This window comes from Pecten maximus, chromosome 8 (assembly GCF_902652985.1).
Source record: "Pecten maximus chromosome 8, xPecMax1.1, whole genome shotgun sequence".
Lineage (NCBI taxonomy): Eukaryota > Metazoa > Mollusca > Bivalvia > Pectinida > Pectinidae > Pecten > Pecten maximus.
The window spans coordinates 32,743,012-32,762,937 of NC_047022.1; the positions used below are offsets into that span (position 1 = coordinate 32,743,012).

Genomic DNA, 19,926 nt, shown 5'->3' on the forward strand with positions numbered 1-19,926 from the left:
ACCTCACAGGGGATTACAGGTAAGTCAACTAGGCTTCAACAAAATATCCTTCACTGGAGACTACCTCACAGGGGATTACTGGTGAGTCAACTAGGGTTCAATAAAATATCCTTCATGGGACACTACCTCACAGGGGATTACTGGTGAGTCAACTAGGCTTCAACAAAAAGATCCTTCAAGGGAGACTACCTCACAGGGGATTACTGGTAAGTCAACTAGGTTTCAACAAAATATCCTTCACTGGAGACTGCCTCACAGGGGATTACTGGTAAGTCAACTAGGCTTCAATAAAATATCCTTCAAGGGAGACTACCTCACAGGGGATTACAGGTAAGTCAACTAGGCTTCAACAAAATATCCTTCATGGGAGACTACCTCACAGGGGATTACTGGTAAGTCAACTAGGCTTCAAAAAAATATCCTTCATGGGAGACTACCTCACAGGGGATTACTGGTAAGTCAACTAGGCTTCAACAAAAGATCCTTCAAGGGAGACAACCTGACAGAGGAGTACTAGTTAGTCAGCTGATGAGCTTCAACAAAATATCTTACATTTATAGAAAATGTCATACACTACCATGACATCATGTATTTTATATTTTGAATAAAAGATAAACAATGTTGAATAACAAGCAGCAATATGTCATGTGAAAATTTAACACTAGATTGGAAATTTATGACCGCAGATTTATTCCATATCATTAAATTTATTTTTTTAGTACTTTTTGTATTGACTATTTTTGCTGAATTTTGATTTTCACTTGATATGACACCTATATATATTTGTTGTATTTCAGGCCTCAGCTGTTGTCTCTAGACCTAAGCCACAATAATCTCACTGACCTTCTAGACGTAGTACGGAAACTAGGCACACTACCAAAGCTACGGAACCTCATACTGCAGGGTAACCCACTGTCGGTAAGTATATTATTTACAGGGTACTACATTGTAAGTGTATAGGCTATTGACAGGGTTACCCACTGTCGGTAAGTATATTATTTACAGGGTACTACATTGTAAGTGTATAGACTATTGACAGGGTAACCCACTGTCGGTAAGTATATTATTTACAGGGTACTACATTGTAAGTGTATAGACTATTGACAGGGTAACCCACTGTCGGTAAGTATATTATTTACAGGGTACTACATTGTAAGTGTATAGACTATTGACAGGGTTACCCACTGTCGGTAAGTATATTATTTACAGGGTACTACATTGTAAGTGTATAGACTATTGACAGGGTTACCCACTGTTGGTATTGTAAGTGTATAGACTATTGACAGGGTTACCCACTGTCGGTAAGTATATTATTTACAGGGTACTACATTGTAAGTGTATAGGCTATTGACAGGGTTACCCACTGTTGGTAAGTATATTATTTACAGGGTACTACATTGTAAGTGTATAGACTATTGACAGGGTTACCCACTGTTGGTATTGTAAGTGTATAGACTATTGACAGGGTTACCCACTGTCGGTAAGTATATTATTTACAGGGTACTACATTGTAAGTGTATAGACTATTGATAGGGTAACCCACTGTTGGGAAGTATATTATTTACAGGGTACTACATTGTAAGTGTATAGGCTATTGACAGGGTTACCCACTGTCGGTAAGTATATTATTTACAGGGTACTAAATTGTAAGTGTATAGGCTATTGACAGGGTTACCCACTGTTGGTAAGTATATTATTTACAGGGTACTACATTGTAAGTGTATAGGCTATTGACAGGGTTACCCACTAATTTTTTTTTCAGGATAAATTTGTCTAAATCTATTGTGGTTTTTAGCTCACCTGGACCGAAGGTCCGGTGAGCTTATGCCATGGCGCAGCGTCCGTCGTCCGTCCGTCCGTCGTCCGTCGTCCGTCGTCCGTCCGTCCGTCCGTCCGTCCGTCAACATTTGCTTCAAATCGCTACTAGTCATAAAGTTCTTATTGGATTTTGACCAAATTTGGCCAGAAACATCCTTGGCAGAATGGGAACAGATTTTGCATAAATGGTGGCTCTGACCCCCGAGGGGCCAAAGGGGCGGGGCCCAATAGGGGAAATAGAGGTAATTCCTTTAAATCGCTACTTGTCATAAAGTTATGAATGGATTTCAACCCAATTTGGTCAGAAACATCCTTGGGGGAAGGGGAAAAGATTTTGCATAAATGGTGATTCTGACCCCCGAGGGGCCAAAGGGGCGGGGCCAAATATGGGAAATAGAGGTAATTCCTCTAAATCTCTACTTGTCATAAAGTTATGAATGGATTTGAACCCAATTTGGTCAGAAACCTCCTTGGGGGAAGGGGAAAAGATTTTGCATAAATGGTGGCTCTGACTCCCGAGGGGCCAAAGGGGCGGGGCCCAATAGGGGAAATTAAGGTAATTCCTTTAAATCGCTACTTGTCATAAAGTTATGAATGGATTTCAACCCAATTTGGTCAGAAACATCCTTGGGGGAAGGGGAAGAGATTTTGCATAAATGGTGGCTCTGACCCCCGAGGGGCCAAAGGGGCGGGGCCCAATAGGGGAAATAGAGGCAATTCCTTTAAATCGCTACTAGTCATAAAGTTATGAATGGATTTGAACCCAATTTGGTCAGAAACCTCCTTGGGGGAAGGGGAAAAGATTTTGCATAAATGGTGGCTCTGACTCCCGAGGGGCCAAAGGGGCGGGGCCAGATATGGGAAATAGAGGTAATTCCTCTAAATCTCTACTAGTCATAAAGTTATGAATGGATTTGAACCCAATTTGGTCAGAAACATCCTTGGGGGGAGGGGGAAAAGATTTTGCATAAATGGTGGCTCTGACCCCCGAGGGGCCAAAGGGGCGGGGCCCAATAGGGGTAATAGAGGTAATTCCTTTAAATCACTACTAGTCATAAAGTTATGAATGGATTTGAACCCAATTTGGTCAGAAACATCCTTGGGGGAAGGGGAACAGATTTTGCATAAATGGTGATTCTGACCCCCGAGGGGCCAAAGGGGCGGGGCCAGATATGGGAAATAGAGGTAATTCCTCTAAATCTCTACTAGTCATAAAGTTATGAATGGATTTGAACCCAATTTGGTCAGAAACATCCTTGGGGGAAGGGGGAAAAGATTTTGCATAAATGGTGGCTCTGACCCCCGAGGGGCCAAAGGGGCGGGGCCCAATAGGGGAAATTAAGGTAATTCCTTTAAATCGCTACTTGTCATAAAGTTATGAATGGATTTGAACCCAAGTTGGTCAGAGATATCTTATCAGACCTTAGAGAGTCTGGACTTCATTAATCTTTAAAGCAGTTGGGATTCCCACACTATAACCATATATAGCATTGTTAGAATTTTACAAATAAAACAACTTGAATATGAACATTATTTCAACATTTGGTCTAATCCAACCAGGTGAGCGATACAGGCCCCATGGGCCTCTTGTTTCTAAACAGTTGATTGCTGGTTACCGCGGCTACACAATTGACAGCATGAGGAAACTGAGTGTTCTTGATGACATCATGATATCAGCAGACGAACGTCACCACTACAAAGGCCTGGCCAAGAGGAGAGGTAAACTTGAGCTCACTAAGATATAATATAATAAGATACTTTCTCCAATTAATTTCATGACCAATAAAAGGAACTGAATAAAGATCTCTATGTAGTGTTCTTTACTAAAGGAAACAGCTTATACTTGCATTTATTCAACAAAATCTTTGTGGAATGTAATATCATATGCTTCATATTTATTTAGTCTTTGTCAGACATTTGACAAAGTTTTGGTATTTGTGTGATAACAGTATTTGCATTAGTAGTGGTATTTATCTGTGTGACCATCATTGATCTGTCTGCTTGATTGGTATTCATATACAGTGTATATATACAGTAAATAAAGATGATCTGATTGTGGCTATTTAGGGTTCATGTTCAGATGACCTTTCAACCAACCAATTATAGCACAACTGGCTACTGCCTGAATCTACTTTCCCTCGGCAACCTCACCGTTTAATAGTCCCCTACCGGTGAAACAGGGGTAATATAGGTTTCCTCCCCGTCCATCCATCCTCCGTACACTCAGTTTTCTGGCTTTCTCAGCCATGCTTCAATGTATGTTGATGAAAGTTGGTATGTAACTTCAGTATGAGTTTCATGGTTTTTGGGTTAATGTCAAGGTCACTATTACTATTTTTAGCAGGGGCAATTAGGGGTTTATATGAGAGTCCCTAATGTCAACCAAATTAAGATGTTGTGTCCGGCGCCGACCACTCCATGTCTAAACTGACATATTTAGTGGACAAAGGATGCATATTTTTTTTATTTTTAGGTCACCCAAGACGAAGTCTCAGTTGACCTATTGCAATCATCTTTTGTCTGGCGTCATGCGTTGTGCATCGTAAACAATTTACTTTTTCAACTTCTTCTCAATTACCAACAGGCCCAGAGACCCAATATTAGGTTTGTAGCATGCTGGGATGAAGGGCTACCAAGTTGTTAAAATGGATGACCTTGATCTTCATTCAAGGTCACAGGGATCAAATATGCTAAAATCTTTAAATGACTTCTTCTTGATAACTAAAAGGCCCAGAGACCCAATATTAGGTATGTAGCATGCTTAGATGAAGAGCTATCCAGTTTGTTCAAATGGATAACATTGACCTTGATTCAAGGTCACAGGGACCAATTGTGCTTAAATATATTCATCAATCAGGTGACCGTTAAGGCTCATGGGCCTCTTGTTCATTATTGTAATGGATAGTGCCTTGGAAGGAAATGAAGAAACAAACATTTTCAATGCCATTTTGATAGCCTGTTCAGTTTGTGCACACTGCCAAACAAGCATATAAGAGACGCTTTTTGATTGGCTAAAAATATACCATTGTATGGTAAGTATTTAGGTAAGCTGAACATGACCCCTTACCGGCCACTGTCATATCGTCATTAGGTAGTGTATAATGATGATCTGTATTTTGTTAAGGTTGTTTGTATCTCTTTTATAAATATTGCTGTTTATCCTATTTATCTGTGTTAAATTAACGGTTGTACTTTTCCTGCCATTTTTATGTGTATTTGGCATGTTTTAGAGTACATTCTTGATGAAGCTAAGGTCACACTACAGGTCAGCTATATCAAAGGTCTGCCAGTCCCAGAAGAGGTCAAGGTCAGTATGTAAATAAGTCTAGAATACAGTAGATACAGTAGAAGATAACCAAAGTTATTAGACTCAGGGGAGGTCAAGATCAATAACAGTGTAGAATTATCAGGGTAGTACTAGAAAAGGTCAAGGTCAGTATACAGTGGGAGATAGTCAGGTAATTAGTCTTGAAAAGGTCAAGGTCAGTATACAGCAGGAGATCTTCAAGTGATTAGCCCTGAAAAAGGTCAAGGTAGTTTATTAGTCCTAAAAAGGTCAAGGTCAGTATACAGCAAGAGATCATCAGGTTATTAGTCCTAGAAAACGTCAAGGTCAGTATATAGCAGGAGATCATCAGGTTATTAGTCCTAGAAAACATCAAGGTCAGTATATAGCAGGAGATCATCAGGTTATTAGTCCAAGAAAAGGTCAAGGTCAGTATACAGTAGGAGATCATCAGGTTATTAGTCCTAGAAAAGGTCAAGGTCAGTATACAGCAGGAGATCATCAGGTTATTAGTCCAAGAAAAGGTCAAGGTCAGTATACAGCAGGAGATCATCAGGTTATTAGTCCTAGAAAAGGTCAAGGTCAGTTTACAGTAGGAGATCATCAGGTTATTAGTCCTAGAAAAGCTCAAATTTTCAATCAATATCATTGAAACTTAGTATGCTTTATCATCATGATATGTAGTTGTCTTTCCCTGAATGGTATTTTGATTTAGCTATCATTGACAGAGTTATTGCCCCTTACACATTTATCTCTGTAGATCCTCACCCTTGGTTTTCAACTAGTCTCTTTCAAACTTTGTAGACTTTTATCTTACTTAAAATAGTACTTATAGTGGTATTTGGATTAGACAATCATTCTTGCATTTCACTATTTGTATTCACTTGATGCAATAATGCATTTCTGTTGGTATAGGATGGACTTATATTGGTCCACCCCATGGTACTTGTGACAATGATAATATAGTTCTCTTAATGTATACATGCTTATCTATTTATATGTACCATATGCCTTAGTTAGTTTTGGGGTCTTAGTCTCGTACTTGTAATACCAGATAGGCTATTGTTTAGCACTCCATCCTTTGGTCTGTCCATCTATCTGTGTCACTTTGTGTGGAGCTTGTTTCAGACTCTTTCACTCATCATTGCTAAACTTTGTGTGTACCCTCTTGCTTATCTTTGGATGGTGCAGTTTCACATCAGCCCTCTAAGTCAACCCTACAAATCTGCTCTCTAAATCAGCCTTTCAAATCAGCCCTTCTAAATTAATCCCTCCAAATCAGTGCTCAAAATCAGCCCTCCAAATTAGCTCTTCCAAATCAGCCCTCCAAATCAGCCCTCAAAATTAGCTCTTCCAAATCAGCCCTCCAAATTAGCTCTTCCAAATCAGCCCTCCAAATTTGCTCTTCCAAATCAGCCCTCCAAATTTGCTCTTCCAAATCAGCCCTCCAAATTTGCTCTTTCAAATCAGCCCTCCAAATCAGCCCTCCAAATTTGCTCTTCCAATTCAGTCCTCCAAGTAAGCCCCGCCAAATCGGCCCCTCCAAATCGGCCTCTCCAAATCGGCCCCTCCAAATCGGCCCCTCCAAATCGGCCCCTCCAAATCAGCCCCTCCAAATCGGCCCTTCAAATCAGCCCTCCAAATCGGCCCTCAAAATCAGCCCCTCCAAATCAGCCCTCCAAATCAGCGATCTTGTCACACTTACATAATTATGGTGTATTCTATAAAGTTACCACCACTTGTTCAGGTATTCCATGTTCTCAAATTTAACATTGCCTTATGAAATTTTTTCTTGACAGAACCCTGAAGAACAGCCCGAGTTCCCAGTCATTGAGAGGAAATACTATGTGCAATTTATGTTTTTGCATGATACTGCAGGCAAGGGGGATGTCCTGGAGATTTCCCACGATGAAATTGTAGAGTTATCTCCCCTTCCTGGCGAGGAACAATCTGTCTATTCAGAAGAAGCGGTAAGTGGCTAGTCAGTAAGAATTCTGATACTGAACAGACACAACAGACATGGAATGTTTTATCGACCTTAGGCTGTAATAAAGATATTAAAATCATGAATAATATAATATAGAATTTTTAAGGCAAATTATGAAGTCAGATAGGTATCAAAATCCAGCCCAGTTTTTGATATTAATGTCATAAAATCAAACTGCTTTAACACTGAAAAACTCTTCACTGGTTAATTCCTATCCAGTTGAAGTGAAATAGTCATTGTGACACAAAATTCATGAAATTTATGAACAAAAACGTAAACATAGGTATACAATTTCAATGTCTCTATCTTAACTGTGTATGACATGACAATTTTATATCTACTTATTGTATACCTTGGATGACTTGATTTCCTAATTGTCCTATAAAACAACAAACTTTTAACCAGGCATGGAGAAGTCCTGATGCTGATAATTTTTTCTTCGATGAGGTTTGTTTGAAAAGTCTCTGTTGTGTCAATGTGGGTGAACCAGAAAACTAAAGGCTTTTTAATCCTGACAAGTAAATGTTGTATAGTTTTAGAATTTACAGAATGGGGCATGCAGACTGCTGTTGGGTGTTTTATTTGTCAGTTAAATATTAACAACAAGGAAAACCTGATTAACAAATTTGTGTGTTCTGGGTTACTTCTAATGCTTTAAAAGTAGTGGTACGAAAAGGAATCTTCCTTATGTGCAGATAGGTTTTAAATTAATAACTTATTTATTGTAAATACATTGTAACTATATTATTGTAATATTCATAAATTAAAAAAATAAATAATTAAAAATAGACCTCTATTTGAAAATCTATAAGCTCGAAATACCATTATTTTGAACTTTTTATTTTTCTGTTGGAGTCATTTATTTTGTTTTCTTATATATAATGATTAGTAAAAAATTCTGATAACAATATATATATAATTCAAATAAAAAATATCAGTAATATCCCCAATAACTGGGAGAAGGGACAAGTATATTAATCTGAGAAAATGTTGCTGTGTTTATAAGATTATTAATCTTAGAAACTGTTGGCGTGTTTATAAGATAATTAATCAGAGAAAATGTTGCCGTGTTTATAAGATTATTAATCTGAGAAACTGTTGGCGTGTTTATAAGATAATTAATCAGAGAAAATGTAGTCTAACTTTACACTAAAGACTCTGTATCAGTGTGCATAATGTCTTTTCTGGATTTTGGATTTTATTGTTTTTGATGAATTTGCTTTGTAGAAAAAAGCTCGCCAAAGGGTAAAACTTTCCCTTCATTGTTGAGTGTTTCATTTCCTCTGTGTGGTGTTTCATCATTTCCTATTTTAGAAAACAATAAACTTTCTTTGATTGATCATGATACATTTCTGATAAATGATTTTTTCAAACACTTAAAAAATGTTGTTTTGAACATTTTTCTGATTCATGTAATATTTAATATATAATTATGTTAAGAAAAAGGAACTTGGATACATCTATGATAAAAAAGCTATTGAGAAATCTTAAATGAAAAGTCACCTGGTATACCTATGATAACTTTGTTACAATGACCCATCACATCTGTGTACTCAAAATCACATTTTTTGTGGATTTGATTTCAGGGGAAAAAATTGGTAATCATCCTAATTCACTGTTTTAATTCTTTTGCACATATTTTTACACTTATTTTTTTTTTTTTTTGATTTTTTTTCTATTTTTAATTATCACATTTTCTAGTCAGCTTCTAACGCAATGTAGTTTTAATACCAATTCAAAGCAGATACATTTGTATATCAAGTATCTTTAAAGTGCTGCTTTTTTTTCTTTGAGAGAGAGCTTTATGCTGATACAATAAAAATTTGTAGAGTTATGAGGATGCCATTTATTTCCACCAGAGTTTGTAACGCAGTCCCCATACTTTTATAAATCATTTGTTTGTTATGCATGAATGAAAGTTAATAAACTCAATCCAGAAGATAATTGAATAGATATTCAGTAAAAATATCCACTATCCATCCATCCCTCCACTTCTTCCCTCATCCCATTTTTGTTCATATCTCAGCATGGCTAAAAAATAAACCCAACCTGTTTTTTTTCAGTTCAGAGTCAATATAATTGACTACCTGCTCATTTTCAGCACTGTTACAAATTTTAAACATTTTGTTGAACTCTGACCTTTGATCCTTGATGATGTAAACCTAGCTCCTGGTATCTAGGGTGACTCCTTCAATGTTAGAGGTTCAACATGGAGAGATACTTTTAACAGTTGCCTTGTCGCAGTCTACACAATACCGTGGAAAAATAGACAAATAAATTGGCCGACCAACGCCTTCTTATGTTATAGGAGTAATCTAGATATACTTTACACTGTACATCAGCTGTCTATCTGTTTATCTAGGGTACACTTTACACTGTACATTGGCTGTCTATCTGTTTATCTAGGGTACACTTTACACTGTACATCAGCTGTCTATCTGTTTATCTAGGGTACACTTTACACTGTACATCAGCTGTCTATCTGTTTATCTAGGGTACACTTTAAACTGTACATTAGCTGTCTATTTGTTTATCTAGGGTATACTTTACACTGTACATCAGCTGTCTGTCTGTTTATCTAGGATACACTTTACACTGTACATCAGCTGTCTATCTGTTTATCTAGGGTACACTTTACACTGTACATCAGCTGTTTATCTAGGGTACACTTTACACTGTACATCAGCTGTCTATCTGTTTATCTAGGGTACACTTTACACTGTACATCAGCTGTCTGACTGTTTATCTAGGGTATACTTTACACTACATCAGCTGTCTGTCTGTTTATCTAGGATACACTTTACACTGTACATCAGCTGTCTATCTGTTTATCTAGGGTACACTTTACACTGTACATCAGCTGTCTATCTGTTTATCTAGGGTACACTTTACACTGTACATCAGCTGTCTGACTGTTTATCTAGGGTACACTTTACACTGTACATCAGCTGTCTATCTGTTTATCTAGGGTACACTTTACACTGTACATCAGCTGTCTATCTGTTTATCTAGGGTACACTTTACACTGTACATCAGCTGTCTATCCCTTTATCTAGGGTACACTTTACACTGTACATTGGCTGTCTATCTGTTTATCTAGGGTACACTTTACACTGTACATCAGCTGTCTGTTTATCTAGGGTACACTTTACACTGTACATCAGCTGTCTAGCTGTTTATCTAGGGTACACTTTACACTGTACATTAGCTGTCTATCTGTTTATCTAGGGTACACTTTACACTGTACATCAGCTGTCTGTCTGTTTATCCAGGGTACACTTTACACCACATCAGCTGTCTAGCTGTTTATCTAGGGTACACTTTACACTGTACATCAGCTGTATAGCTGTTTATCTAGGGTACACTTTACACTGTACATCAGCTGTCTGTCTGTTTATCCAGGGTACACTTTACACTGTACATTAGCTATCTGTTTACCTAGGGTACACTTTACACTGTACATTAGCTGTCTAGCTGTTTATCTAGGGTACACTTTACACTGTACATTAGCTGTCTATCTGTTTATCTAGGGTACACTTTACACTGTACATCAGCTGTCTGTCTGTTTATCCAGGGTACACTTTACACCACATCAGCTGTCTAGCTGTTTATCTACGGTACACTTTACACTGTACATCAGTTGTTTATCTGTTTATCTAGGGTACACTTTACACTGTACATTAGCTGTCTATCTGTTTATCTAGGGTACACTTTACACTGTACATCAGCTGTCTGTCTGTTTATCCAGGGTACACTTTACACCACATCAGCTGTCTATCTGTTTACCTAGGGTACACTTTACACTGTACATTAGCTGTCTAGCTGTTTATCTAGGGTACACTTTACACTGTACATTAGCTGTCTATCTATTTATCTAGGGTACACTTTACACTGTACATCAGCTGTCTGTCTGTTTATCCAGGGTACACTTTACACCACATCAGCTGTCTAGCTGTTTATCTACGGTACACTTTACACTGTACATCAGTTGTTTATCTGTTTATCCAGGGTACACTTTACACTGTACATCAGCTGTCTATCTGTTTATCTAGGGTACACTTTACACTGTACATCAGCTGTCTGTCTGTTTATCTAGGGTACACTTTACACTGTACATCAGCTGTCTATTTGTTTATCTAGGGTACACTTTACACTGTACATCAGCTGTCTATCGGTTTATCTAGGGTACACTTTACACTGTACATCAGCTGTCTATCTGTTTATCTAGGGTACACTTTACACTGTACATCAGCTGTCTGACTGTTTATCTAGGGTACACTTTACACTGTACATCAGCTGTCTATCGGTTTATCTAGGGTACACTTTACACTGTACATCAGCTGTCTATCTGTTTATCTAGGGTACACTTTACACTGTACATCAGCTGTCTGACTGTTTATCTAGGGTACACTTTACACTGTACATCAGCTGTCTATCGGTTTATCTAGGGTACACTTTACACTGTACATCAGCTGTCTATCTGTTTATCTAGGGTACACTTTACACTGTACATCAGCTGTCTATCTGTTTATCTAGGGTACACTTTACACTGTACATCAGCTGTCTGACTGTTTATCTAGGGTACACTTTACACTGTACATCAGCTGTCTATCTGTTTATCTAGGGTACACTTTACACTGTATATCAGCTGTCTATCTGTTTATCTAGGGTACACTTTACACTGTACATCAGCTGTCTATCTGTTTATCTAGGGTACACTTTACACTGTACATCAGCTGTCTGACTGTTTATCTAGGGTACACTTTACACTGTACATCAGCTGTCTATCTGTTTATCTAGGGTACACTTTACACTGTATATCAGCTGTCTATCTGTTTATCTAGGGTACACTTTACACTGTACATCAGCTGTCTATCTGTTTATCTAGGGTACACTTTACACTGTACATCAGCTGTCTATCGGTTTATCTAGGGTACACTTTACACTGTACATCAGCTGTCTGATTGTTTATCTAGGGTATACTTTACACTGTACATCAGCTGTCTATCTGTTTATCTAGGGAACACTTTACACTGTACATCAGCTGTCTATCGGTTTATCTAGGGTACACTTTACACTGTACATCAGCTGTCTGACTGTTTATCTAGGGTACACTTTACACTGTATATCAGCTGTCTATCTGTTTATCTAGGGTACACTTTACACTGTACATCAGCTGTCTAGCTTTTTATCTAGGGTACACTTTACACTGTATATCAGCTGTCTATCTGTTTATGTAGGGTACACTTTACACTGTACATCAGCTGTCTGTCTGTTTATCTAGGGTATACTTTACACTGTACATCAGCTGTCTATCTGTTTATCTAGGGTACACTTTACACTGTACATCAGCTGTCTATCTGTTTATCTAGGGTACACTTTACACTGTACATCAGCTGTCTATCTGTTTATCTAGGGTACACTTTACACTGTACATCAGCTGTCTATCTGTTTATCTAGGGTACACTTTACACTGTACATCAGCTGTCTGACTGTTTATCTAGGGTACACTTTACACTGTACATCAGCTGTCTATCTGTTTATCTAGGGTACACTTTACACTGTACATCAGCTGTCTATCTGTTTATCTAGGGTACACTTTACACTGTACATCAGCTGTCTATCTGTTTATCTAGGGTACACTTTACACTGTACATAGCTGTCTAGCTGTTTATCAGGGTACACTTTACACGTACATCACTGTCTACTGTTTATCTAGGGTACACTTTACACTGTACATCAGCTGTCTATCTGTTTATCTAGGGTACACTTTACACTGTACATCAGCTCTTCGTTTATCTAGGGTACACTTTACACTGTACATCACTGTACTAGCTGTTTATCTAGGGTACACTTTACACTGTACATCAGCTGTCTAGCTGTTTATCTAGGGTACACTTTACACTGTACATCAGCTGTCTATCTCTTATCTAGGGTACATTTACAACTGTACATCAGCTGTCATACTGTTTATCTAGGGTACACTTTACACTGTACATCAGCTGTCTATCTGTTTATCTAGGGTACACTTTACACTGTACATTAGCTGTCTGTCTGTTTATCTAGGGTACACTTTACACTGTACATCAGCTGTCTGTCTGTTTATCTAGGGTACACTTTACACTGTACATCAGCTGTCTGTTTATCTAGGGTACACTTTACACTGTACATCAGCTGTCTATCTGTTTATCCAGAGTACACTTTACACTGTACATCAGCTGTCTATCTTCTTATCTAGGGTACACTTTACACTGTACATCAGCTGTCTGTCTGTTTATCTAGGGTACACTTTACACTGTACATCAGCTGTCTAACTGTTTATCTAGGGTACACTTTACACTGTACATTAGCTGTATAGCTGTTTATCTAGGATACACTTTACACTGTACATTAGCTGTCTATCTGTTTATCTAGGGTACAATTTACACCACATCAGCTGTCTAGCTGTTTATCTAGGATACACTTTACACTGTACATCAGCTGTCTAGCTGTTTATCTAGGGTACACTTTACACTGTACATCAGCTGTCTATCTGTTTATCTAGGATACACTTTACACTGTACATCAGCTGTCTAGCTGTTTATCTAGGGTACACTTTACACTGTATATCAGCTGTCTATCTGTTTATCTATGGTACATTTCAGACTGTTTATCAGCTGTCAATTAGTTTGATGAGAGTACACTTTACATCAGTGGTCTAGCTGTTTATCTAGTAGATACTCTCTTGTTTTTATGCTTATTTTTATCTTTCCACACCTTGTTTGTATCTTGATACATACTTTTCATCAAATATTTGATTATGACAAAAATGTTACACTTGATATCAAGATTATTACCAATATTATCATTCATTTATTTCCCTGATATTAGTACATTAGTACCAAGCTGTATGTACCATATATCAATGCGTTGTGATATATTTGTGATTCTATAAAAAAGATAGCACACATATTATCACATAACTGAGGCGCATTCTACCATTCATAGGGCCATGTCAATATCATAAGACAACACTATTAAAACTTTTGTGATGCCACAAATACATTATGATGTTTAATGAATTTGTGATATTGTACAATCCTCTGTGCAGAGAAGATCATACCACATCCTCATCAAAATTGGCCTGTAAAGAATTTGAATGTTTTTACTTCTATTCTTATAGATATCTATACAAGTTATGTGATAAATAGAATCTTACACTTGTGGTTATGTTATATGGAATTTATTAAACTTGTTAAATAATTTGATATGTCTCATTCATTAAATTCCATATAACATAGCCACCCATGTGAGATCCTTTATTCTTAACACCATTGTGTCTCGGTAGTGTATGTTCCATCAATACTCACCCAATAAAGGGAAAACATCTTTGTAAATCTGTCTTTTGTAGCTACATAGAATAACTGACACCTATGATACATACCCCTGTTCATGTGTTATTGAATTTGTTTATTAATTTCATATGGAACCTATGAATGACATGTTTAATAAGAAATTAAACTCTTAGATACCGGACTATATGCAGATGTTACCAGACTACATGTATAAATAGATGTTACCAGGCTATATATAGATGTTACCAGACTATACATATATGTTACCAGACTACATGTAGATGTTATCAGGCTATATATAGGTGTTACCAGGCTATATATAGATGTAACAAGGCTATATATCAATGTTACCAGACTATATATAGATGTTACCAGTCTAAATAAAGATGTTACCAGACTATGTATAGATGTTACAAAGCTATATATAGATGTAACCAGGCTAAATATCAATGTTACCAGACTATATATAGATGTTACCAGACTAAATACAGATGTTACCAGACTATATGTAGATGTTACCAGGCTAAATAAAGATGTTACGAGACTATATATAGATGTTACCAGTCTATATATAGATGTTACCAGACTATATTATACAGATGTTACAGACTATATATAGATGTTACCAGACTAAATAAAGATGTTATCAGACTATATATAGATGTTACCAGATTATAATTATATATAGATGTTACAAGGCTATATATAGATTTTACCAGACCAAATATAGATGTTACCAGGCTATATATAGATGTTACCAGGCTATATATCAATGTTACCAGACTATGTATAGATGTTACAAGGCTATATATAGATGTTACCAGGCTATATATAGATGTTACCAGACTATGTATAGATGTTACCAGGCTACATATAGATGTTACCAGGCTATATATAGATGTTACCAGTCTATATATAGATGTTACCAGGCTATGTATCAATGTTACCAGACTATATATAGATGTTACCAGGCTACATGTAGATGATACCAGGCTATATATAAATGTTACCAGACTATGTATAGATGTTACCAGACTATGTATAGATGTTACCAGGCTATATATAGATGTTACCAGTCTATATATAGATGTTACCAGGCTATGTATCAATGTTACCAGACTATACATAGATGTTACCAGGCTACATGTAGATGATACCAGGCTATATATAAATGTTACCAGACTATGTATAGATGTTACCAGGCTACATATAGATGTTACCAGGCTATATATAGATGTTACCAGGCTACATATAGATGTTACCAGGCTATGTATCAATGTTACCAGACTATGTATAGATGTAACCAGGCTATATATCAATGTTACTGGACTATATATAAATATTACCTGATAGATGTTACCAGGCTCTATATATAGATGTTACCAGATAGATGTTACCAGGCTATATATCAATGTTAGTTCATTAGTACCAAAGTAATTATCTTTCGTACAAAATACATTTTCACATTATATCAACGAGTACATGTAGTATGCTAGTACCGAACTACCTGATGTATATCCACCGTGTGGGAGTACCTGTTTAGGACCTATGTCTATACCACTACTGGTACTTACAGATCAGTGCCCTTATGTCTGACGATCCAGAGGAAAATTCCACACCAGCTGAGGCTGCTAAAAATGTGAACTTCACAGCCGAGCCTGAAGTTGTCATAGCAAGAGATCCCACAGAGACAGGTCAGTTGAATAAACACAAAGGTTGGGTAGAGGTCACACATTTCGTAGGTCAAAGGTCATATAGGGGTTATAGGGGTGAAACTCTTCAGATAAAAATCACTTTAAGTTATAGGTCACATAGGTCTGTAAGTTATAGGCAATAAAGGAATGAGTAGGTTGTATGTGACAAGGGTTGATAGTTACAGGGTGACAAGGGTCAGTAGTTACGGGTTACAGGGGTCAGTAGTTACGGGTGACACGGGGTCAGTTAAGTTACAGGTTACAGGGGTCAGTAGTTATGGGTTACAGGGTCAGTAGGTTATAGTTCACATGGATTAGTAGAGTGTTCATTACATAGAGGTCAGAAATTTTTTGGAATTCTATGCTAATTCATTGATTCATAGCCTTAGATTTCAATCTGATTTAAAGTTGTAGTGCTATGAGTTATTTCCCTTGAATCTGCTGCTGTATGACTTTGTAGCTACGGAGCAGGAGAAGCTATCGCCGGCAAAGTCCTCAACACCCAAAAGGGAAGAACAGGAGCAGGTGGAGGAGGAGACACAAGAACTCCAACTGGAAGCCATTAAACTAGGGGGCACCACTTGGGCAGAAGAGGTGGAGCTTGACGCCTCACAGCTTGTTGTCCGGGATGAACTTCTTGACCTCCGCAACTTCTTCAAACAGGGAATGCAGTTCTCTGTTGTGGAGGAAATGGTAGGTAAAAGGGTTTCAGTCCAATGGTATACTGTACAATATTAAAAAAACACATAATTGCTTAAACATATGATGTCAAATTACAACTTTTGGTAGCAGATTAGTGAATTTAAGTTACTTACTGTATATTGTGATAATTTCTATGGAATTAAGTCAGTCACATTTATTGTAAAGATAGTTAATGTGACTCAGTTACTGTAAATTGTTTCAATTTTGTGAAATTGAGTTAGTCACATTTATTATAAAGATAGTGAATGTCACTCAGTTGCTGTAAATTATGAAAATTTCTACCAAAATTTCATTCTTCAGCCTAAACCGACCATGTGTTATTTTACCTGTAAAAGTTCTGTTATCAAACCTGTTAATATTTTGTTGTCACATCTGTGAATGTTGTCACATGAACCTGTAAATATTGTATTGTCACATCTGTTAATGTTGTGTTGTCACACCTGAAATTGTTGTGTTGTCACATCTGTGAATGTTGTCACATGAACCTTTAAATGTTGTGTTGTCACACCTGTAAATGTTGTGTTGTCACACCTGAAATTGTTGTGTTGTCACATCTGTGAATGTTGTCACATGAACCTTTACATGTTGTGTTGTCACACCTGTAAATGTTGTGTTGTCACACCTGTAAATGTTATGTTGTCACATCTGTAAATGTTGTGTTGTCACATATGTTAATGTTGTGTTGTCACACCTGTAATTGTTGTGTTGTCACATCTGTGAATGTTGTCACATGAACCTTTAAATGTTGTGTTGTCACACCTGTAATTGTTGTGTTGTCACATATGTTAATGTTGTGTTGTCACACCTGTATTGTTCTATTGTTACACCTGTAAATGTTGTGTTGTCACACCTGTAATTGTTATAACAGTAAAGTGTTGTCAGTGTTTTGTGTTAAATACAGCATTACTTTTCAGACCTTATTAGAGCCAGTTCTGTCCCCAAATTTCCCCGGGTCAGCATCATCCCGAGGGTCACGGAGCTCCCGAAATTCCCGGGGGTCACGGCCCTCACTCCAATCCTCAGGCAGCAGAAAGGTTCTTGTTTGTGTGGCTCACCTCTAGATTGTATAGCCTGTGGCTCACTATTAGATTTATCGTAGAAATATTTTTAGTTTTTGTTACATCACTGGGAATGTAACTTGTTGCCATGATACCGAGTCATTAGTCAAATATTTCCTGTTTGTTCATTGGTCAGTTGGTCCAGAGGTTAGTGCATTTAACATTCACTGGTACGATTCTCAAATCAAATCTGAAAAGGCTCAGGTCACATGTGTGACTAGGTGACCTTCACATTTATACCTCAGACATATTCAGATCAACAGCAGTGATTAGGATAAATTGTTTTTCTTAAATTTATTTTGAAATTCAAAATACATGTAACTGTTGAGCAGATTTTTATTCAAATTGATACAAAACATTAACTTTTCCTTAAGATTTTTATGCAAAACTATAAATCCGCTTCAATTATAGTTCAAGCATCTGCAGTGATATTTATATAAAGGCAGAGGCTCCATGAAACAAAAGTCCTATAGAAACATTGGCAGTAAGTTGTAAAAGATCATTCCAGAGATGGAGTGATAACTGGGTCAAGTGGGTTTAATTGTGAAAATCTATATCTGCCAGCACAATGCTAGTAGAAACATCTAATGTTCACAAGATCCTAAGGATCTTTCAGACCCATGTTGTGCTAGTTGTAAACACAAGTGAGCTATTCAGGCCTATGGCCCACTAGTTATAAAAACCAGTTTAGCTGTACAGCCCATGGTCTGCTAGGTTTGTTTTGAATTAATCTGTTTATTTTGATTTTCTGTTTTAACTTTAGTTTCAGTGTCTGCTGTAGAAAACATTGTTTCATAGCAGGTTCTTGAATCAAATTGAATGCACCTTTTATTTCATACATTCTGTCTGAAGTTTTCACCTATTTGTAAAATGTATTAGGTTTGACTATTTAAGTCTGATACTTTTATTGTTTCCTACCTATTGCACCTTTGATTTTAGTAGTCAAGTCTGCCATAAGACTACCTCTGTATAACAAAACCTGCCTATAAAGTCCATCTATTATTGTCCCTGAGATAAGATGATAAATTGTATTTGAACCTCTATATAAAGGCGCCCTGCCTATAAAGGTCAATTTTCACTGCTTTTTGAATGATCTTAATAGACAGGTTTGACTGTATTTGCAAAATAAAGACATTGATTTGTTAAAAAATTTGCCTTTGCAAACTATTTCATTCAAAGTACTTTTTTTTTCAATTAAATAAATGACAGCTTTCTTCTAAGGAAGGCATTGTCTCATGTATTTTTATGGGTGTGGTGATGAAACATTTAAAAAAGAACCAAAGAACCTGATCAAGGTGAGATGTCTGTTACATGTAAATAAGGAATAAGGTTTGTTATACTACTGTTGAAGAGGAGGCTAGCTTGTTATTGTTTATATATAGACCAATTGTCAACTCTAATTTAAACTGCTAGTCTGCCAGGATATGTTTCAAGTTCAAGGTCATTATAATCTTTACACAATTAAATAAATTCTTCGTTCAGTTTGTCATGTCTTTAGTGAATACATTCAAGGTGTTTGTGTCATTGTAGAATTCAAAAGTTTGATCAATTAATCCAGCTTTTTTTCAAATCACATTTTTCCAATTCATACATTTTTGTTTCAGATTATGTTCATACAACAGTTACATTAATCCTATCTTGAATTTGAATCATTTGAATCCTACTTGTTTCATGGCCAGGTCCTTGATAAATATGATTGATAACATGTCCTTGACCTTTATGGCAGTGCCCTCTGACCTCTCCTTTGTTGGAGAGGGGTTGTACATTGTATACATTGCTGAACATAGTGTGTATGTCTTGTCGCTTGCAGACGGAACTTTTCCCACAATCCCCTGTGGGTACCCCTGTTTCCCAGTCACAGAAGTCAGCATCGTCTGCTAAAAAGGTTATGTTTCCATGGAGATCTGGCTTTATTTTGTTTTAGAAATGACTAAGTTGTGTGGACATTTTTGGCCTTATTTAGAAGTGACAGACTGGTGTGGACATTTTCTGTGGTGGCCATGAGTTGATACAATTAACATTTGTTTGTCATTAATGTGGTATTTTT

The 19,926-nt window shown here is 37.0% G+C and overlaps 1 protein-coding gene across 10 annotated transcripts in view; it reads left to right on the forward strand.

Moving 5' to 3' along the window:
• LOC117333242 (leucine-rich repeat-containing protein 43-like) overlaps positions 1 to 19,926 on the forward strand; it is a 31,100-nt gene that overhangs the window by 4,459 nt on the left and 6,715 nt on the right. For 2 of the 10 annotated variants that reach the window (XM_033892434.1, XM_033892442.1), the window contains exons 5-14: positions 798 to 918; positions 3,420 to 3,537; positions 5,049 to 5,125; positions 6,904 to 7,074; positions 7,497 to 7,538; positions 8,319 to 8,336; positions 8,678 to 8,689; positions 16,002 to 16,119; positions 16,580 to 16,812; positions 17,736 to 17,855. In XM_033892434.1, coding sequence (XP_033748325.1) covers positions 798 to 918; positions 3,420 to 3,537; positions 5,049 to 5,125; positions 6,904 to 7,074; positions 7,497 to 7,538; positions 8,319 to 8,336; positions 8,678 to 8,689; positions 16,002 to 16,119; positions 16,580 to 16,812; positions 17,736 to 17,855 — 1,030 coding nt within the window. The remainder of the gene's footprint in view (positions 1 to 797; positions 919 to 3,419; positions 3,538 to 5,048; positions 5,126 to 6,903; positions 7,075 to 7,496; positions 7,539 to 8,318; positions 8,337 to 8,677; positions 8,690 to 16,001; positions 16,120 to 16,579; positions 16,813 to 17,735; positions 17,856 to 19,926) is intronic. The other 8 variants (XM_033892443.1, XM_033892435.1, XM_033892437.1 and 5 more) reach the window with 8 other exon arrangements.